Source organism: Chinchilla lanigera, unplaced genomic scaffold (genome assembly GCF_000276665.1).
Source record: "Chinchilla lanigera isolate Chin_1 unplaced genomic scaffold, ChiLan1.0 scaffold00018, whole genome shotgun sequence".
NCBI lineage: Eukaryota > Metazoa > Chordata > Mammalia > Rodentia > Chinchillidae > Chinchilla > Chinchilla lanigera.
In genome coordinates, this window is record NW_004955419.1 from 11,319,059 (window position 1) to 11,341,698 (window position 22,640).

The 22,640-nt window shown below is 41.6% G+C and overlaps 1 protein-coding gene across 3 annotated transcripts in view; it reads left to right on the forward strand.

Annotated features, from left to right (window-relative positions):
• Astn2 (astrotactin 2) overlaps positions 1 to 22,640 on the forward strand; it is a 901,354-nt gene that overhangs the window by 832,859 nt on the left and 45,855 nt on the right. For all 3 annotated transcript variants that reach the window (XM_005382610.2, XM_013513261.1, XM_013513263.1), the window contains one exon: positions 17,057 to 17,198. In XM_005382610.2, the coding sequence (XP_005382667.1) occupies positions 17,057 to 17,198 (142 nt within the window). The remainder of the gene's footprint in view (positions 1 to 17,056; positions 17,199 to 22,640) is intronic.

Here is a 22,640-nt window from a genome sequence, read left to right on the forward strand (position 1 = left end):
CTAGAAAATAGGAGAATCATTTCAATGGTCTCTAAAAGCCCCTGCTCTGATTTTGAGGCTGTCAAGGGGCAATATTTCACCTCTACACCTGAGGGGAGCAAATTATCAAGAACACGGGTATTTCTGAATTCTAATCTCAAAATGGATGCTCACTATCTGTGTGAGTTTGAAGATGTTCATTGATGTTGCATCTTTGCTTCTTCAATTGCAAAATGAGTATCATAAGCTCAACCTCACGTACTTCAGTGAGAATTAGAAGATCCTGCATGTAGAGCATCAAACACAGTGGCTGACCTATAACAAGGAGCTTGATACTTGACATACACCGTAGTACATGCCTTTTGCTATATATACCCTATACCCTCAAACACATTTCCAGAATTTCTGTAGGCCCATGCATTCTTTAAATAGATGAGAGAATTGAGGTCCATAGAGGACAGGTGAGTCACAAAGTAAAAAATAAGTCAAAACGCAGTCCAAATCCAAGCCCAGCTTCCTTTCCTCTCCAGAGAACTGAAGAGTCAGTGAGTAGCTCCCTCCCTTGAAGGACTTGGCCATCGCTGGTAGGCAAATGGAAAGCTCAGGGCAATGAGGTAAGTCATCACCTCTTTATAGAGCGGAAATTATTCTGAAAGGATAATTAGACTTCTGCTGCCTGACTCTCTGGAGCCTTGGGGATGGCTAGAGCAATAGAGCAATCCTCTCCCTGTCCTCTTCCCTTATGCTCCAAATTTGTTACCAATCCCTCCTTTTGGCTGCTAGTGGCTAGTCTGGCACACAGGTGCTGGACTGCCTACTCCCAGCAAAGGACCAGGGCTCTTGTTTATCTACAGGACTCTAGTAAGGCCTGACTGGGTGGGGACACATGGAGAAATTGTTTCTTGGACCACCATCTCCTGTGGCTTCTCACCTAAGAGGTAGAATTCCAAATAATAACTACTTTTCAGTGTAGATTTGGAGGAAAAGGAGAAGGATAATAAAAATAACAAACTGGTGGATGTATTCATCATTTTCCTTATCACTGATACACAATACCCGATGCCCACAACTTAGAGGAGGAGAGATTTATTTTGGCTCAAGTTTTCAGCCCAGGGTCTGGTGGCTTCTAGGCAAGAATGGCAGGGTAGAGACACCTGGGACGAGGAAAGCTGCTCACACCACGGTGGCAGGAAACAGACAGCAAAGGTAGAGAGGGTACAGAGGCTCACTCAGTTCACACCCACAGTGACCACGTCCCACCTTCTAACAGCAAATGTCATCCTTATGATTCAGTCCTTTTCCAGAAATTCAATCTATAAGCACGTGATGTCATTGTGGGATGGTCTTGATAACTGTGGCAGAGATAGAACTTCAGATCTGAGCTTGGAAGCTCAGTTTGCCAGTCTTACCTCAGTCACTTACCAGCTGAGGGGTTTTGGAGATGTTTCTTCACCTTCCAGAGCCCGAGTTTACTCACTTGTAAAACAGTATTAGAATGCTGTCCTGGCCAGGCTCTGGGATTTCATAGTGATCAATGAGTTAAGTTATTCAGTATGCACTTATTGAGTGCCTACAATGAAGTAACACTGTGCTAGAACCTGAGGATACAATGCCAGATGGCTCTAGTCATGGAGCTTGTATTCCAGTTGAGAGTGAGGATGATGATCAAGTGATAGATATACAATACAATTTCAAAGAGTAGTATGTACATGAAAAAATAAGTTAAAGTAGGTACGGGGATAGAGGTCAGGGGATGCCTTCTTAGTAAAGGGGATCAAGAAATACATTTCCAAGGAGGAAAGTCTTGAACAGAGAACTGAACCATGTGAAGAAGTGAACCATATGTCGAGGTAGGCGAAGACAGCTCCAGGCTGAGAACACAGCAATAGCAAAGGACCTGGAAAATACTTAAGAAGCATCACAGATAGACCATGATGGAAAGTTGATGGATATGAAAGTTCCATGTGCACTTTACAGTTCTAGACCCACGAGAGTGTCCCTGACCCATAGACACTTCTTGTTGCAGAAACATAGTATATGCATTAAGGGTTGGTACCGAGCTAGATATTTTCTATCACACTGAATCCTTAGAATGTTCTATGTGAGAGTATTTTTATTCCTATTTTAATGATAAAAGGATACAAAAGGCAGGAAGCCCAATTCTGTTGGAATCCAAAAACTGCTTTGCCTGCAGTTTTGGAAGCAGACTTTTCATTTTGATTTTGTTTTGATTTGCTTGAAAAATAAACCTGATAACCCTCTGTATCCACTTACATCCACCTGGTACTGAGTGAGAAAAGGTAGAAGAAGGGAGGCAAACTGGGTGCCTGGGAAAAGTTGGGCAAAAGCCGATGCTGTGTCTCCACAGCAGAGCCTATAGATCTACGACTACATGGCTTCTTCATCTGTAGCCTCAGTACGATTAAAGTGATGAGTAGATGATTGGACACTGGTAGGCACACAGAATAAAAGGTCAAGATCTCCCTCATTCTTGACTGATACTTCATGTGATGTAACTTAAGGCAAATAATTTCAGCTTTCTGGATACTGATGCTCCATATGCATAGTAGATTTCTCCAACGTGCTAGGAGTGGTTTTTTTTTTTTTTTTTTTTTTTTTTTAGGGGGTGTTTTTTTTTTTTTTTTTTTTTTTTTTAAGGAGTGTTAGTATTTATTGAGAATGTGCAGAACCTCAATCACTTTCAGAAGATGTGAAACCTGCGTCTTTTACACAAGTTTTGAAGTTTATAATGCTACTAAATCTAAACGCTTTTCCTCATAAACATCAGAGAGAGGTACTAACTGCTAAACAAGTGTTCTGCTTTAACAAATCAGAAGGTCAGAACAAGTATCACCTATGTGGAAGACAAGTATCTAAAGGGAAGGATGCTAGTTTCCTTCTTCTGTTGTATGATGTGCACAGAAAAAGCACATAGGATAATAACGTCTCTGAGCTTTGGTCTCCCAGTCTGAAAAATGAATCTCTGAAAGATATGGTGTGTCAGGATCTCCTTGGCTCTGGGACCTTGTAGAACAGAATTGGGCACTGCACTACCTAAGCTTGCAAAATCAGTCTATGTGTCTACAGAGAGAGAAGCTGTGACCTTTAGAGAACTGTGTGGATCCCCGGAGCCTCTACCTTAATCATAGATGCCTGTGACCCGAGGGTGGTAATCCTACCCTACTCTGTACATACCTGCACACACGCACATATAAACTCACAGGGTTAGGTATGAATTAGAAGCTTATAAAACATGTTTACTCATTTGGTGTAACCCAAGGCAGGTATTAAACAGTAGGAAAAACTGACCAGCTAAATTTTCCAAGCTTAGAAAACCATTTTATAGCTTTCGTTGTGGATTGGAGGGAGAACTTAGTTCCTTTTTTCTATTTAAAGGAAAATTTTAATATAAATCGATGGCAAGGGAGTCATTTTAATAGAGAACAAAAACAATCTGTGACTAGGGGGGATAGGTGGCTAGAGATGGTGGTCACCTACGAATTGTCTGGTCTTCACTTCCGCAATTATTTGCCCGGGAAGGGGTAGGATCAGAGGTCAGTAAAGTTACACTGGTCAGATAAATAAGAGCATCAGTCTCCTGTGAGGTCCTTCCTTCCTTCCTTTTCCTTCCTTCTCCTGTCCTTCCATCCTTCTTTCCTTCCTTCCTTCCTTCCTTCCTTCCTTCCTTCCTTCCATCCTTCCTTTATCCCATTCTTTAGGTATTTTTAAAAATTTTTATTTTTACTAGTATGTGTTTGCAGTACGTAGTCATTATACTCATCTTGAGGAGTTGGTATGTAACATGTGTTAGTTCCTGTCACTTCCCTCCCCCTCTCTCCCCACACGTTGACTCAGTCCTCTTCCCATTTGCAAAATATTTATCTATGTTTTCTATTATCTTTTACTTTTCTCTATCTGTATTTCTCTCTCTCTCTCTCTCTCTCTCTCTCTCCTTCTCTGTCTCTCTCTCTCTCTCTGGCGTGCGCACACACACACACACACACACACACACACACACAATTGGAAGCAATCTCTCTTTGCCACCTTCCAGGTCCCACCTCTTTCCTCAATGATTCACCTCAGCCTGGTTAAATGGTGTTGCTTGCACGACCAGAAAACCTGACTCATCCTTGCCCAGGCCTCCTCTCCACCCTTCTGGAGGCTGGTTACCTCCAGGGACGGACTGGGCAGGGAGGACGGAGCGCTGGTGTGAGTACCCATGGATCCATGTGCAAAGACAAACGTGTTAGGAGAGTAGGTCAAGATCTCACTCACATCCCCTGGTTCTTTGATGGGATCCCCAGTGTCGGCCTTTGGAGAGGGTTGGTCAGATTTGTGTCTGAAAGTTGGGTTCTCTTCCATCTTAGGAGAGAAGAAAAACAGTGATTCAGGCACCAAATTTGTAGATATCCCACCTATCTACTAATCACAGTTTTTGAGGGTTATAATTATAAAAAAGAGGGATACTTTAGGCCTGTAGCAGTTTTAATCTTCCGGGCACACAGTTTGTGTTGCTGTGGTTATGGAGGGGCAAAAAGTGCTAACTCTAAGAGGCTAACTCACTTTCTGTCGTTTGTTGATATGTTTCCTTCCGGCTTACCTTGTACGGAATGTGTTGTGAACAGGTATTTTTCATAACAATAACAACAAAAAAGCTACTACTCATCTAGTGTTTACCATGTGTAAGAATGTATGTCGAATGCTTTGCATACACTGCCTATATTGAGTCTTAATATAATTTGACTGGTTCTGCTGGGGTAAGAACTTTCAGATCCATTCTGGAGTTGTGGAAAACAGGGTTTAACAAGATCAAGCCACTCTTAGAGTCTAAGAGTTGCTTAGCATTCCAACCCAAGCTAAGCACAATGCTGCATTTTTCTGCCACTTTTCCCTGCCCAGAGGGGATCTGATATTAGAGTCATAGCAAATTTGTCTCACTCAGTAAACGTGTGGAGGAGCGGGTTCCTGGTTAGCGCTGCAGTGTAGTGGCTGGGAAGCTGTATGAGCCATGGGTCAGCTCACAGCCTGGATGTACAGACAAGAGCACTTGTACAGCTTCTAAAGCTCGGGATCACAAATTAGGAAATGCGTTATCTTGTCCCAGTTACTCTCCAGGTAGAAACATTCCTTTCCCGGACGTCAGTTTCCCCGTCTGTGAAATGGGAATTTTCATTTCCATCTTGTCATGCCTGCCTCAGCCCCTGTACTTGTGAAACTTCAATATGGTGAGGCAGCAGGGCATCTTTTGTAAGCAGTAAGGGCTTGCACAGAAGGAGAGGACTGAAGAAAGATAAAGGCATTCCTCACTGTAAAGGAAAAAGCGACTCAAGGGATTAATAGGTAGTCAGTGTGGATGGTAGCCATGATGCAGGAGAGGGCTTGGCTGGCCAGAAACGCTAGGGCTGGGCAGAAAACAAGAAGCAATAATATTAATTGGGGAAATTTCCTAGTGTGTGAAGGTCTGGTAGCCAGACAGAGACCAGGGTTGCCAAAACTGAAGAAGCAATTTGATAGAGAAAGACAGAGGAAAATAAAAAGGAGATGGAATATTGGGCCTAAGCGCAAGACTGAATGAAGTAAGGGCTACAGAGAGACACTGGTGAACACTATGTCATGGTCATTTTCTTTGGCAGAGGGGAATGAATTGATTTGTACTGAGTCTCACAGGGAGTCAGAGGCACAGGCCAATTTGCCAAGTCCCTGTTTGGTACCTTTTCAAATCTAGTGACTTCATGAGACTGCTGTTCCAACACAGCTCAAAAGGAGATGTAAAAGGAAGACCTAATATCCCTTTTCTCCCACCGCTTAGGCTTTCTTCCAGCTGAGAGGGAAGTCATGCTCATTCATTGAGCCCTTCATTCTGAATAAGGCCAGGTACTGGGGCTCAGCTGGTGAATAAGACCATCCAGAAAGTTTTCCATAAATCTTCCCAGTCGATAGGGGAAGGTAAAGAAGGCTAAGTAGGCAGTTACAGACAGTGAGTTCAGGACGACAATGCAGGGAGGTGCAGGGAACTTGGAAAGCCAGAATCGGAGCAGGGGTGCTAAATCTTGCTGGGTGGACACAGTGAGTGGGAAGGAGGAGATTTTTGGATGATAACGAGAATGAGCAAAAACTTAAAGGATGAGCAGGGATTTTCTCAAAATGCTTACAAAGTCTTGGCTGAGTCATCAGTTACCTTTCCAGCCTCAGCCGTCCCTCAGTCCATTGGGCGGATCGTTAATGAATAGTTACTGTCTTCCCCAAATTCGGCCTGACACTAGGGAGACACCGAATGAAATGAACAAGGCTTCTAAACTCATGGAGTTAATGTTCTGATCATGCAAAAGAAAAGAAAGAGGTAAAGACACTGGCAAACACAATGACCGCAAGTTGTCACTAACTGGTCTAATTGGGAGCAGGCAGTGCGGGTTTCCATTAGAGGGGAGGGGCAGAGAACTCGGAAGTGGTGGAACTGTGGCTGAGGTGAAGAAAGAGAGAGGAAGCCAGCTCTTCAGAGAACTGGGAGGAAGAGAGTTCTGGATGAACCAATCCCAGGAAATTATCCCTAAATTTTACTAAATTATAGCATCTTAATTCCCCGACTTTTTTCTACATGAACAGAGTTAGCTCGTTAGTACTAAATCCCTCTGTATCATGACTGATTATATTTCCAGGTTGATAAAGGACATTTGCTGTCACACTGTGTGCCCTGGTGTGTCTTTAGGCGAACACTGACATATCTTGGTACCTCCAAAAGTACACCTGCTCTTCCTCCAAATCCGGAAATACTCATTCCTCTGACGTTTTTTACTGTCATGCTTGTACTGCGTGGGTTTCTCTTATCAATAGTCCCTTACATATATATTAGGCTTTGCAGTTCATAAAAAGTGCTTTTATAGACCTAATTCATTCTTCAGGAGCCTTTTGCAAAGTGGGTACTGACATCCTCATTTTAGAATCAATAAGGCTGATGCCACAGGTGAAAAAACTCGTGAGTGGGGCTGGGGATTTAGCTCAGCGGCAAAGTGCCTGTCTGGCAAGCGCAAGGTCATGAGTTCGGTTCCTGGTACCGGAGAAAAAACACAAAAAAAAACAAAAACAAAAACAAACAAACAAACAAAAAACCGCGAGCTTTGAATCAGATCAACCTAGGTTCAAATCCTAGCTTCACTGTGTAGTAGCTGTGTGATGGGCAATGTGCCCCAGCTCTATGAGCCCCTGTTTTGCTCTTCCCAAAATGAGAACAATAATTCCATCCCTGCCAGCACAGCCCTGCCCTCGCTGTCTCATCACATTTAAGAACTGAAGAGCTTTGAGGGCCACCAGCAGCAACCTTGTGGTTTTTGCCTTATTTCAGAGAGGGAGAAGCTGAATGAAGTGTTCAGCCCAGAGAAAGTTGGAAGTGTTAGAGGGACTGAGGATCTGATGAGAAGCACATTTTGTACTTCTCTGTTGATTCCTTCCACTTCACAATGTGTAACATTTGGGAATGCAATTTTAAGAAGGAAAGAAAACCCGCTGTGAACGAGTGCTTCGAAGGCAGGGAACACACCCTGTGGTCCTTAAAGAGTGACGGAGGGGGAGAGAGGCTTGGATTTCCTTCCTCCTCCTCCCTAGTCCAGTCCCAAAATCAGGTCCCATCACACATGTTAGCAATACCCACTCCAGCCAAATGCATTAGCATCATTTGTCCTCAAGACTGTGTGGATGACGAGTGCTTTTATGGCCCTAATTAACCCAACTGTAGAAAAGGAAAGGCTCTATTAGCCAAGTGCATATTAATGCTGGAGTTAATATTATTAAATTCTGTATTATTAATAATAAGTTGCAGAACTCCTTGGTGGGTCTCACGTAAACGCAAGCCTTGCAATTCTCCCTTGCTAAGCTCTGAACACCACAGGCAAAGGGCTTTGTTCGTGTGGTTCAGAGCTATGTCCACAGTTATAATCCTTTCTCTGGCACCTACTGGGTGTCCAGTAACAACAGTGTGGATGACAAGTTTGTCCAGACCTCTGTGAGGAAGACACCATGGTTATCCTTTCTACAAATTCCTCAAAGACACAGACCACGTCATTGTAGCAGATGCCTCTGCGGCCGTGTCCTCCTGGCCTGTGGTTTTTCATCTGCAGCTGTGATGAACAGCTCTGTGAACACACAGGTGCTCCTTGTCCTGCTAGTGCTCTCAAATGCTCACTCTCCCTGTGCACGCCACAGTCAGGCTGAGACAGTGCCTCAGACCCACGGGCAAGTACAGCTAAAATGTGTGGGGGATTCAACACTCTGGGCAAGGGGCTCAACAAATGGGGAGCAGGAGCTGGAGCATAAGCACTATCTAGTTCCCTGACTTCTAGCCAAACCACTCGGGAACATTTCATTCACTTCTGAAAAGGTCCTAGCAGAATTGAGCCCCCGCTGTTCATAGGAGCAAACATTATGATGAACCTTTCTATTGACTTATGCTCTTCTTTGCTTCACTCTTCCCTTTCCCATGTGAAGAATAACCCATCCGAGCTTCCTAGGATCATCTCCCAAATAAATTATTTGCACCCAAGCTGTTTCTTAGGTTCTGCTTTTCAGAGAAGTCAGACTAAAGCGTTCTTTGTGTTTTGTTCTGAGCTGTTAGCTCGGTTTAGGGTACACAGTTTATACGTTCACACACTAAACATTTATGGAGGATGTGCTATATATAGGCACCATTCTAAGTGGGCAACATCCCTTCCCTATGGTGGAGAATTCAGATAATGCTGCAGTTCTTCAATATTTAGGAGATAGCACTAGGTTTTTTGCAGAGAAGTACAGTAGGAAAGGGGATAGAGGCTGAAAGTGGATGTTCCTTTACATCAAGTAAATGGAAGAAAGCCTCTCTGAAGAAGTGAAGCAGGGGTTTTTGGTAAGCAAACGGTATTAGCCCTCCCGGCATTGACACCACAGGGGCAAAGGCCCTGTGGTAGCAACGTGTTTGATATGTTAGAAGAAAAGGAAAGATGGCAGGAAGGAAGCACAGACATTGAAGACGGAGGGTCTGAAGGAGGCAGGACTTTGGAGACACTAAATTGATTCTTTTTGATGAGTGGATTATTTTCGTTTCTCATCATAGGCACTGTTTTATGTTAGGAAGGCTCAGGCTTTGGAGTCTGACAAATCTGAATTTGAATTGGAGCCTTGTTTTTCTTTTATTTTAAATTTTATTCTAAAGACAAAAAAGCCAAAACATATGAAAAAACAGACATAAACGAAACAACATGATAACAATGAAAGCAATACAGAATTTCAGACAAGGTGATAGGAAATTAACAATGGTTGTATTACATGTTGGTATCTTCAAATTGGTTACTCAGATAAACAAATATAGGCATGTAAGATTGATCAAAAAATTAAACATTAACTGTTCCTTTCAATAATGCAATAGAAAATGGTAATAATTGTATTACCTAACTTGTGATTAGCTATCTTGTGTGTGTGTGCATATATGTATATATATGTGTATATATATATTCATATTTTCCTCTTCTTTCTTTGTTTTCTCTTTTCCCTCATCCCAGTTATTCTTTCCTTTTGAGCAGTTTCTTTCCCTTTCACAATATCTGTTGTACATTTTAGATTTTATTTACTCTTTCAGGTTCTTACATTAGGCAGACAATTTGATTTTTACACATGAGAGTCTGATTTATTTCACTTATGAGTATGATCTCTAGATACACCTATTTACCTATAAAAACTATGCATTTATGTTTCTTTATAGCTGAGTAATATTCCATTATATAAAAATACCACATCTTCAGATGGCATAAAATCTTGAGGGACTTGTTTTAAATCAACTGCTGTGAAAAAATTTTTTTAAAGTGTGAAAGGACAATTATAAAGTTTATCTGAGGAACTGCAGCTGGAAGGTCTCTGGTTGCAATTAACAAAAAACAAAGGTGAATTACCTGTGCAGAATAAGAAAAATATTAACTCACGTATCTGAAATATCAAAAGGTAAATTGAGCATCAGACATGACTGGGTCCAGAACTTCAAATGATATTTTCATTATTTGGTCTGTGCCCTAGTGTTAGCCTAACTGATCAGTTCTGGGTCATTTTCCTTTTCGCCTCTGACATGGAATGACTAGCCATTAATCACATGCCAATCTCAGACGAATGGAAGAGGTCTTAGCTCTATCTAAACTATGTAATCTAAGACTGGGAAAGATCTGACGACTGAGTAGAAAACTGGGGTGTTACTGGCAGAAAGAAGGAATTTTCAATACATCAAACAAACGGTGCCCATTAGAGACTGGGTACGAAGATGAGCCGAAAGTTCCTTATCATGCTGTCTGCTGCATAAAAACCCTTAATGAATATTTGCTAGACTACCATTGCCTTTTTTTTTCAGAGCCCTTCTTTGTGTCAGTGCCTTCTTTTCAGTGCCATGCTAGTCCCATTTGCTTCTAAAATTTCACACACAAAGTATCTGGGCTCTCTCAAGAGAGACTTCCATTGCCTGGTGGTGGTGTTGAGGGAACGAGAATGGATCAAAGATGCAACTACCGTGGTGTATTTTCACAGAATTCTATAAACACTGGCTCATCCAGCCTTCTTCTGCCAGGAGCATCGATGTGATCAAAACCCAATTCCTGCCTTAAACACCTTGCAGTCTGGGGGCTGGGGATTTAGCTCAGCAGCACAACGCCTGCCTGGCAAGCGCAGTCATGAGTTCGATTCCTAGTAATGGAAAAAAGCCAAACAAACAAGCAAACAAACAAAAAAACCCAAAAATACCTTGCAGTCTGAAGGCAAATGGAGTAGGAAAAGCCGAGACTTTGGATCGCAAATGGATTGGTTCTCCACTTTACCTTTCCTAGGCAGATCTTTGAGGGCAAGGAACTTAAGCTTCCTTATACTTTTCTCACCTGTAAAAAGCACTGTCAACCTGATTCACTAATCCAGTGGGTTGTTTTGAATGTTTTAACCCAATAATGTAGGTAAAAATGTCCAGCATTGTTGACACCACATAGTAAGACATAAATAATCAATTCTATTCCCTCTCTTCTTCTTTCCTTCCAAAATTACTTCCCTTTGCAAAAAATAAGGAATTAGATATTGTGTAAATGCACCTAAAAGCAGGTGAGTTTCACCACTAAAAATTTTGCCACCAGACTGATGAATCCTAATGGGGGTGAGGGTAGTAAGGATAGGGGGAAGGTCATATTTGTAACCCATCCATGTATTATACTACATATGCTATCTCATTTATTCCTTACCTGAGTCTCTGAAGTAGATATGTCCACCTCCTTTCCAGAGGAAGAGCAGTCTCTGAGAGTTTAATCACGCATCCCTGGTTAAAACACATGGCACCTCAGTGGTGAACCTGCCTCCAAAATCAGACCTTTCTGGTCCTTGTAAACCCATTCTCCTTCTACTATCTCATATTACCCTAATGATAAAAGTGAGAATCCTTGCACGCTGCTTTTTCAGACTTAAAATAGCATCATGTTTTGGAAGAAACAAACCAGCTAATAGTTGTGAGGCCCTTAAAGATGTGTTTTTGACACTGACAAAGTCTCAGAATGGAGGTTTATCTTTACCCAAATAAAGGAAAGTCGGAGAAGTGAAAAGGTAGGGCGGTGCAAAGCCTCCTTGGCCACCACGGCAGAGCATCTGCAGGTAACAGGAAGCCAGCCCAGAGGCCTCCAAGTCCCATTGGTGTTTCCTGCAAAGAGTGTGGAGTCCTGAGCTGGGGACCCTTCTCTCCACCTGAGCTAAATAACTCACTGCACACCCCCCTTCTTTTCCATTTTGGAATTTTCTTTTCTGCTTTTCTCCCAACCTGTTTTCAATTTGCTCTTGTGGCTGGCTTTGACTCTGACCTCAACCCAATCAGAAGGGAGAGAGAGAGGAGAAAGAAGGAAAACAAGGAGAAAGAGGGTTTGCAGGAGTGCTGAAAGGGGAGGGCGGGAGGGAGTTGAGGCAGGGGGTGGAGCATTTAAGGAAATTGCTCTGTGCTTTGTTGGTTCTGTGTGAAGCTGCTGCAGAATCACGATTAACCTTTTCTGTGGAACATAATGAGAGCAGGGCTCAAGTCAGTGGATAAAGAAATGTGTGGGGGTCTGGCCCCAGCCCACTCGGGTTACAGCCCCAGAAGAGTTGTAATGGGGAACAGGCACATTCCTGCTCAGCGACTCCTAACTCCCTATCTGTTTTCAAGGAAAGAAAAACAGAAAAAGAATGTTAGAGACTTGGACAGGCTTGTGCGGGGCCGGAGCAGCAGCCTGGGTTCTTGGAAGGTTCTACCATGAGGTCATGATACCATGCCAGGGAGGAGAGGAAGAGGCATCCAGGGCAGAGTGGCCCAGTGGAAGGCACATGAGGTTCAGCCATAAGAGAGCCAGATTTGGTTCTGGACTCTGACCCCTGAATAGCTGTAAATCCTTGAATTGAGGTGGAATATTGCTGAACCTTTCTGTATTTTGATGAGGGAATATGGCACAATTTTGGATTCAAAGATTTTAAGCATTTAAAATTTTAGTAAAGCTTTGAAACAAAGTTTGTATAAATAGCTTTTAAAAATAAGTACAGAAAACCTCTATCATGAATTAGATCAAAATGGAGGGCCAGAGATATAAGCCCATTGGCACAGCACCTGCCTGGCAGGCATAAGGTTGTGAGTTTGATTCCTGGTACCAAAAAAGAGATCAAAATGGAGCTGGTATGGTTGACGGTATATTAGTGTGGTTATAGTAGAAATAACTCTGTCTCCATCCCTCATTCACGTTCATCCTTACCCTGGGAGTTCCATAAATTCTGATTTGCAAACCACTATTAGGAAATATCATATATTAGAAACTTACTGAGTTTCTCTATCTCATATGGTCTCTGTTTTTTTTTCTCAGAAATAATAGGTTTAAAAAGATGGCAGGGTAGAACTGTACCTATCACAGTGCCTGGTACATAACACCACATGCCCAGCAAATGTTAGAGACTTGGACAGGCTTGGAATATGCCCAGCAAAAGTGTCATATTCATGTTGAATTATATAATCTGACATTGAGAGGAGGAACTTAGGTGCCAGCTTTGCAAATCTTTAATTCTCTGAGTATCTCATCAGCTGACTGATATAAATGATCTCATGGATGATAGGAGTCAAGACAAGTTTTTGTCCCAAAGCCACTTCCTGCTCTGTGTATGACCACTGATATGTCACTTCCTTCTTTGATCTTCTTTCAAGTGTGGGTTAAAAATGTTTAAGGTCTTTATCTTAACTGACAGTGGGGAAGACCTCACTTCTCAATGGGAACCTGGGGTGCTATGAGAAGGTTAGGGTGACAGGAATAGGAAAAACAAAAACAATAATAAAACCAGGCATGGTGGCTCATACCTATAACTCCAGCACTCAGGAGGCTGAGGGAGACAGATCACTGTGAGTATGAGGTCAGCTTTGGCTACACAGTTGAGATCCTAACTCAATAATAATAATAATAGTAATGATAATAATAATGATAATGATAATGGCAGATGATAGTGGCAGTTAATATATTGTAGTTCCTACTATCAGACACTTCGCTAATTCACTTATATACAATATTTGATATGATGTTCACAGCACTATATTAGATGCCATTATGTTTTTACAAATATGAAAATAAATGTAGAGAGTTAAGTAAGCAGTAAGTTAGGTTGCACTGGGATTTAGGCCGGGGTTGTATATATCCAGAGCCCAAGCTCGTAACCGCTGCACTGTTATCACTTGTTGAACTGAACAGCTGCCAGCTGGAGAATATGGTACGCTGTGGGACCACAGTGCATGTGGCTGAACTGCACTGACCTGCATTTATTCATAGAGAAGCTTCCAGGCCTTTCCTAGTATCTCTTCCCCTAGTAGGGAGGGACACTGAAGGGTCACTTTATTCACCTGTCATTATCTAGACTGTACTCGAACCTTCTGAAATACAGTGCCAAGAAAAGCGATCTCATAATTTATTTTATGGGTCTGTTCTTGTATTTAACAACCCTTCCTGTTGTCAGGTTACAAGCTATAGAAGGTCAGGGACCATTTCTTTTATGGTCTCATTCCTTAAACCCATAGAACTAAGAGTGGTGTAAATACAACTGTAAATTGACTAGCTTTGAAAAAGTTCACTTTCTAACACTGTCATCTTAAAACTTTCTCTATGAGGCAGCACAGCATAAAAGAAAAGAGGGGTTCAAATATCCGCCCTGTCCCTTCCTAACTTTGGAGTCTTAGAAACTTCAATTTTTCTGGTGGGATGGTGTCTAGTAGATAAGTTAGACGAAAAAAAAGAAAATTGCATATTAAATAGTAATTCCCTTCCTTTTGCTGTTCTCAAGGTTACATATCTGCTTATAGGCCCACATGGAATTGGGTATCAAATATAATGCCCTGGACATGAATAGTTATACCTCAAGTCAGTAACATTCTTCAACTGAACTAAACCTACAAACCTTAAAACTGTTTAGAACTTTGCGCTCTATGAATCATACTGGCCTGACATGTTTGCTGGCTTTTATCTATTGTCCAAATTTTTCTGAAACTCATAGATATACCTAGAAAGTTCTGCCCATTTGAAAATGATATCAGCCATCTTTTGGCTTCAAGGAAGTTAGTTAATTCATACTGCATTCCCTCATGAAGATCCAGCTCTTTCAATGGCTATAGGAAATGAATTGAAAAGTTGACAGTCATGGAACCAGACTCAAAGAAAGCAAATGCAAGCTGCCAGACTTGACCTGAGAAACCAAATGAAACAAGACCCTCACTTCATCCAGTGAATGATCCCATGTTTTTCTCTCTTTTTAAAAAATTTACCACATCACATGTTGATCTGCTTTGATATCATTTGGAATGGAGATATTGATTGTTTATGATGGAAGCCGACATAAGAGGTCTATGGAATAAATGTGGGGTGCTAAATGCTGAGACAAGTAAGTTTTAACTCGCCTTCATTTTCCAGCAAAACCTCTGCTTCTAGACATTTTTGCTTCTTTCTAGACTGTCAGCTTTATGTTCTGGACTCCTATCCTATAAAAGAGCTATTAACCCCTTATCACAGAAAGGAAAGCAGGTTTTGAGAGGTTAAGAACATACAACAAATGGTGGAAATAGATTCAGTCTCAGGTCTGTCCTGTGAAGGTGACTCCAGTTGAATGTTGCTGACGTTAGCCTGATGTAGAGACTTAACCCAGGCTCTACCTGGCAAGCCAGTGAACTGTGTATGGCTTTGTAAAAAGCAGTGGAAAAGAAACCTCACCACCCCACCCAAGAGACCTGCTGCACTGTATGACAGGGTCAATACATTACAGTAGACTTGGTGACTGAATCCCAGGACCAGCCAGGCAAGTCAGTCAAATACCTACTAAAGCATTAGAAGAAGAATGAAATGTTTTGCTTTTATTTTTAACTGTGTTCCTTACGAATGAAAGTTTTCTTGAAAAGATCAATCATAAATTATGTGTATATTCTGCCAAACCAGTTCCTTGACAGGGAGACACCACGTGGCTTCTGTTGAGCTTCAGTCTTTGCAAGTACGGCCTGACATGGTTGTTTCAGAATGGTCCCATTACGCTCACTTGAACTTAATGCCAGACAGAGGGAATATAATTGGACAGGCACCGTCCCCTTGCTTATTACTGGCAATAAATACAGATACAGTGTAGGAGGGACTCCACATCAGCGTGAAGGGCAGAGGAAGCAACAGTGAAGAGGCTTCATACCATTCGACACCGTGTGGTATGAAATACTTCACAAGCCAGTTTTACTTCCACAGCATCCAATTTTAGCTTTGGATGGAAACTGAGAGGCCATTTAGTCTGGTTCATTTACTTTACCTATTTTTAAGTAATTTCTATTGATTTTTTTTCCTGTTACAAAAACAATATGTGTTTATGAAGATAATTTTAAAAGTAGAGATGAGCAAAAATAAGCAGAAAAGTGTCCATTATCTCCCTCCCCAGAGCCACTATTACGAATTTGCTGTATTTGCTTCCTTCTGTTTTAAAATTCATATATTTTTTCTCCAAGATTGGAATTATTCTGTAATTGTGTAACCTGTTTCTTAGCTTAACTATGTGTCCTAAGTATCTTTTATAAAATTTCATATGTGTTCATGGCTATAAAATACCCCATTACATCAATGAGTTTTAATTAATATAGCCATTTCTGTCTTGTTGAACATTTACTTATTTTTTAATTCTTGCCTCCTATAAAAAGTGCTATAACTTAACTTTTGTGTACATCTGTGATTTTCTTTTCAAGAATCCTAATGATGCTGGTACCTTCACCTCACATAAGAGCAAACTAAGGGCATAGTGATGGGAACTTAGTTGCCCAAATTTGCAGAGCACATTCTTATAAGAGCTGAAATTAGATCCTAAGATTCCAGAAAGCTAGTCATTTTTTCCAGTCTTCTTTACTTTCCAGTATTCTTAGTAAAGTTCTTTTTGTAGTAAACTTCAACTATTTCTTAGAATTGAATAACTAAATAGACTTTCAGAAATCACAGTTTGTAGCTCTCAAATACGTAACATGTCATTGTCTGTACCTAGGACCTTCATTACTAATAACTCATAGAACTCCTTTCCTCTTGACTGGTCTAGGTCTCTGTCCATTTCAACATCACACTCCACAAATGCAGTACTAGTGTGTAGAGAGCAGCCATGTGGCATTAATCTCTTTTATACTTAATCTAACTCTTTTATTATACAAAGAAGGAAAAAGCAATTCTAAGAAAAAAGAGTTGTTGAAGAAGTTAATGGTAGAGACAAGGGCTAAGATAGTTCCTCTGGACAGAAAGAAAACACAATTCTCTTATCACACATTTTAACTGTAAAATAATTTTCTTCATTTGAGCCTTGTTACAATCTTATGAAGGTAGGTATTAGCATTTTACCTAGCTTTGAATTATTCTTCAGGCATAAATTTAAACAAGTATCCATCAGAAATAGATACTAATCAGCATCACTTTAAGATCTTGTGCTTTTTTAAGTCGACTAATTCTCTGGATAATGATATCCGGACATTTGATGGGTTTGGATAGGACATGGATATCAGCTCACTGCGGCCTGAGTGGGGAGCTCATCTTTCTTTGTCTCCCTCCAGGAGAATTCCTGAGTTTTGCTGATGACTTACTCTCTGGTCTGGGCACATCTTGCGTAGCAGCTGGTCGAAGCCATGGAGAGGTCCCTGAAGTCAGTATCTACTCGGTCATCTTCAAGTGCCTGGAGCCCGATGGTCTCTACAAGTAAGATGCGATGGGTATAGGGGGAGGATGAAGCAGATAGGATGATTTTAAACTTGGGAAAGAAAGCAAGAGCTAATCTCTCCAGGCCAGCCCCGTATTTTATTGGTCAGCCAGTATGTACATCTTGAGAGTGGAATTTTAGAATGGTCCCTTTGGAAGTGTGACACTGTGAGTCACAGAATCAGACAAGATTAGTGTGAAAGGACCCAAGGAGGCTAAGAATTCAAGAGCATTCCTCCTACTGATCACAAATCTGCAGCTCAGAGAGAGTAAGTGGATTACTTAAGATCGTGGAACAACTTAAGAAAGCTGGGAACCCCTGTGAATTGCTCAGTTCTGTCTTCTATGCTGTCTGTTTTTAAAAATATTTGATTGGTATATCTGATATACACGAAACATGTACACACACACCCCCAACACTAAGATGTGTATATATTGACATACAGTATACATACACAGTGAGATGCATAATACTGATATACTGTAATACAAAGAAGATATGGATCCTTTGTAGAGTACATTGGAATCATTGCATTCAAACTTCAGGACATACAAGAGGATGTCACTGTGAGATTCACTTGTTAGTCTGAAAATAGAAAAGAGATTTATTTTTCATTTTTTTCTCACCCTGATGAGTATGCTACTTTGGGATGTAGCCATTATAAGCTATAAAACAGCACTACAGACCAACTTTCATCATGTACTGTAATTATGAAATCATGGGCCACCTTCCAATGAGTGTAGAAAGCTTCAGTTCTTAAGAAATTTAATTTTATTTACCAATTATTCAACTCATTCATTTACTATTTTATTTACTCACTCAGTGATTTTTCTCTCATCCCTTTATTCATCTACCCAAACACTCATTCACCTTCTGTTTATCTCTGCCTCTCTCAGTTTACCCACCCATCCATCTGTCCACCCTATTTATCTTCTGTATACTCCCATTTCATTTATATATTAATGAATCAGTTATTTTGTTTACATTCATATTTACTCATTCAGGCCTTATTTACCTACTTAATAAGCACTTTTTGTGGATTTCTTTTTTGTTTGTTTGTTTGTTTTGTTTTTTCTCTGGTACCAGGAATCGAACTCATGACCTTGCGCTTGCCAGGCAGGCGCTGTGCCGCTGAGCTAAATCCCCAGCCTCCTTTTTGTGGATTTCTTATGTCTTGGTACTGTACTAAGGATTTCAGGAATGGATGCAACTATGATAGAGACCTTATCCTCAGATAACTTATAAACTAATCATGGTATAAAAGGCCATAGACTTTATATTCAAATCTGGATTTGACATTTTTAGTTATGTGACCTTAAATAAATTGCCTTACTTACATAGGTCTCAGTTTTAACCTTTGTAAAACGAAATAATAAAGCCTAGTTCACAGAATTATCTGAGAATTAAAGAAGAAAAACCCTAGTGCAGTATCTCCAAATATATGTCTAATAAATATTATAAACTCTTCCACTATCTGTGAACCTACCACACCTCTAAAACACACTTTATTTCCTTCTTTCACTTGCTTACTATAACTTTTCTGAGGATTACTGTACCATCTGAATGCTTGACACATCCAGGTTTCTTGATAACACATAACACATTAAGGCACGAACTCAAGAATATCACCATAAGCTAGGGATTGGACCTTCTGACCCCAGCTCTGCTACTGACTCTTTCAGAGATAGAGGGGTTCAAGATTTGTCTTAAGTCACTTGTGAGCAATAAGTGGTCTAAGAATGGAATCCTTAAAGTACACTAGGCTGTCAAAGGTCTTCTAGTGGGATATCGGTGAAACTCACAGAAGAGATAGGATGCACTGCTGGAGTTAAAGAAATGAGTCAAACAGTGAGAGCAGGACTCTCCAGCCCCTTTATCAGTAAGCACAGACAGCAATGCTGTGAATTCTGGGGTTGCTACATCTATGCAATACAAGCATGTCACTAGATTAAGAGCTATAACATCTTCATTAACTCTAAAAACTATGATTATATGAAGAAAGTGGCATTTCAGAAGACTGCCTGATGGCTGGATTTTGTCTCCTCAGTCCCTGATTAAGGGAGTAGGACACAGGCAAATACTCCGGTGTTAAGATCCTTACCCTCCCTTTATCAGCTCTTCCATTCCCTAAACTTCAAATTCCTCCTCTGTGAGAATGTGAATAAAGTGCTCTCAGGCTCCCTGGGAACTCGATCACATCGTGTGCCAAAATCTCTGCTTGGTGATGAGCTCCCAGAAGGAGCGTAAGAATTAACTGCTAACCCTGTTGCTGTTATTGCCTTTGCTTGGTAATTACTAATTTCAACTGCCTCCCGTCCATTCTCCAACTAATGAGAGAGACAGAAGCTAGCAGGAAAGGTCAGAGGTCTGCTGGGTGGCTCCGACTCACTAAATCATGAGTAACCCTGTCTGTAGGTGGAGCTATAGGGAGTTGGTGTTAGGTGGGCTATACAGCCCCATTATGCAGAGAGCAATGAAATATTTTATAACCCTTCAAAGCAATTACCACTGACAGCTAACAAATCAGCTGTCCCCTTAAAAAAAAAAGAAGGGATGAACACTGTCCCTTGTCCCTATTTCCTCACTGCCTGGCCCCACTCTTCTTTCCCACAACTTGGAGTAAGGAACATTCATTCTCCATCCCAGAAAAGTGCTTGTCATGAATTTGTCATCCCTGTCTGTGAACACTATTTTATGCTTTATTGATTTACTTTTGAAATTGATTTTATTAATGGCTGGATTGCTCTGACAAGGCGCCAGGGTGTTGTTTGGAACAACCTCTCTTCCCACTGGCGGCTCTCCTCCTGTGAAGTCTGACCAAGGCAGTCTTGAGTTTTAAAATAGTTCCAGTGTCAGTTCTTGGGGTTGCTCATGTTCCGCTTGCTCCTTTCCAACCAAACTCTGTTTTCTTTCCCTTTAGTCAAAAATAGGGTGCACAAGGCAGCAGAAAGAGGACAGGCATCGGGGACAGGTTGGGCTGGGTATAAATTCAGATTCACCATCACACACCCTCATAAATTGACCCAGGCAGGACATTTTTTCACTGCTCCATAGGAAAGTTTCTTCTCTGAAAAAGAAGGTTAGAAGGTTGTTAACTGGCCCAACCCCATAGGCCTATATTAAAGATTACATTGAGAAACTACATGAACAGTGTTTGCTAGAATGCCTGGCATATAGGAGCCTACAGGAAGAGTTCACAACTTTCCTCTTCCCATTTCACTCTTCTTGCTTCAGTCTCTGGTGATCTGCAATTCTTCCTCCCAAGGACAATCCTGGAGGAGCTGGTTCCTATGAAGCAAGTTGCCTTCCCTCTTTCTCTGAAAGAAATGACCATCCAGAATCCTTTGGAAAAAGAATAAAAGTTAGAGGATGGATCCAAAGGAGAGAAGGCTTGGAAAGAGCTGACTTTTAGCTAAACAGTCAGATGCCAACCATCACCACCACCACCCAAACCCCATCCAGGTTTCCAGAAGAATTCAGGTGACAAGAAAGTAGAGGACCAGTGTCTCTACCAGAAATCCTGGATTTATAATATGCTACCATCGCTTCTGCTCTGAGGCCTTGGGGTGTGTTCATGTCTTTTCCCTGTTCTGCAATTTTAGCATCTTTAAAAAGTGGATGCATTTTGTCCCCCACAGCTCAAGAGTTCAGCGAATGCATATTTTTGCTGTGTGATTAATTATCATTCTTTCTCTCTTCATCCTCTTCTGGGTTCCTGCCTTTCCAACTTTTCTACCTCTCTCACTTTTGTTCTGCACCTTCTGTGCCTATCTCCTCCCCTGTCTATATCTTTTGTCTTTTAAACCCTGTCTGAGTAAGTACTTTCTATATGGATCCCTGTCTGTCTGTCATTTTCCCTAATATTCTTTCTTTGCTTTCTATCTGTCATTCTTTTAGTTTCTGTTTCTCTGTGTGCATCTCCATCTCTCAGTACTGTTTCCTAGCTTGACTGTCTCGCACTGTCCCTCTCACTGTCCCTCGCTCTGTCTAGTCTCCCCCATCCCCATTCCTTCTTCCTGCCCCCACCCCAGGCAGACAAATTGCCTTTGCAACCCCTCCATCCATGTAATTTTACACAGCGCCACAGGGAGAGACCAACTGGAGAAGTGAAAGTCAAGGCTTATTTTCTGTCCTAAACTCACCCTCATGTAACAAAACAGAAACATCACCACCCTCTCCCTATTTAAATTGAATTTCCTTGTTTGTTTCATTTGTTTTGCTTTGAATGAAAACAAATAAGAATAGCAGAGGAAGAGGTCTGACCATGGAGCCAGCTCCTGTTCTCTGGGGGGGTGATGGAGTCCAACAGTGACCCCACATGGGAGTTTCCACTTGGGCCCAAGGGCTGAGATCAGCCTGGGCATCTATGGTCCCTGTCCTTGCCCGACTAGATCCCTAGACACCCTGCTTGTAACTGTTCTTCAAGGTAATTAGCCTCTGTCTTGTCTTGGCTGCCTTGCCCTCCTCTAATCTTGAATGGCTGCCAAACGGCCCTAAGTGAATGTGCCAGCAGCAGTTATGCCTGATTCTTAGGGCTTGCCTCAGGCCCATCCTCACCTCCTTGGCTTCAGGTCTATGACAGGAATGCCAAGGGAACCTGGGTGTTTCAGTCAAGTGCCAGCATCCATGGTGGGAACAGAGTGTTAGGAGAAAGAATTCTTAGCAGTCATGGATAGGGTTACAGGCTCTAGGAAAAGGTGAGCATTGTGGGAAAAAAGGACCTGTGATCAGGAATCAGGCAGCAGTTCTCATCTTCTTCACTAATACTGTGGGCTAATTCCTCCTCCTTCTCTGGCCTTGATGTTCTCATCCATGCAAAGAAAGTTTAAACTCAGTGGGCTCCAAGGTTGCTTGCTGAGGTGTGGATACAGACTCCAAAACAAGGTTCTCATCCTCAATACCGTCAGTACTTTCTGGAAAATACTAGAAATAATAATTTGTTGAAAATTCACTTTGTGCCAGGACCCATGTAAGGTACATGTGTGTGGTAGCTAATCTTCAGTGTGTCAGCTTGATTGACTTGGAAGTACCAGGGAACTTGGGGAAGGCACTTCTGGGAGTGTCTGGGTGGGTCATGGAGGGGTGACCTTGGGTAATATATCTGGTCCCTTGCCCCTTTCTCTCTGGGACTTTTCTGCTCTGCTTCCTTGGGTCCATGCTCTTCTGCCATATTTCTCCTTCAGAGCCAATGGACCATGGACTTAGTTCTCTAAAACTGTGAGCTAAATTAAACTTCTCCTTCTCTAAATTGTGGGTGTTTTGTGTTGCATCCCAGCAATTAGTCTATTTCTGACTAACAGAACATGCCCTCTCATTTAATCTTTACCACTGTCCTATGGAGAAGGTCATATCATCTTCCATATCACCAACTGGAATACTGAGGCTTAAGAGTGTAATCATTTTTCGCAAAGTTACATATAAAGAAGAAATATAGGCAAGGT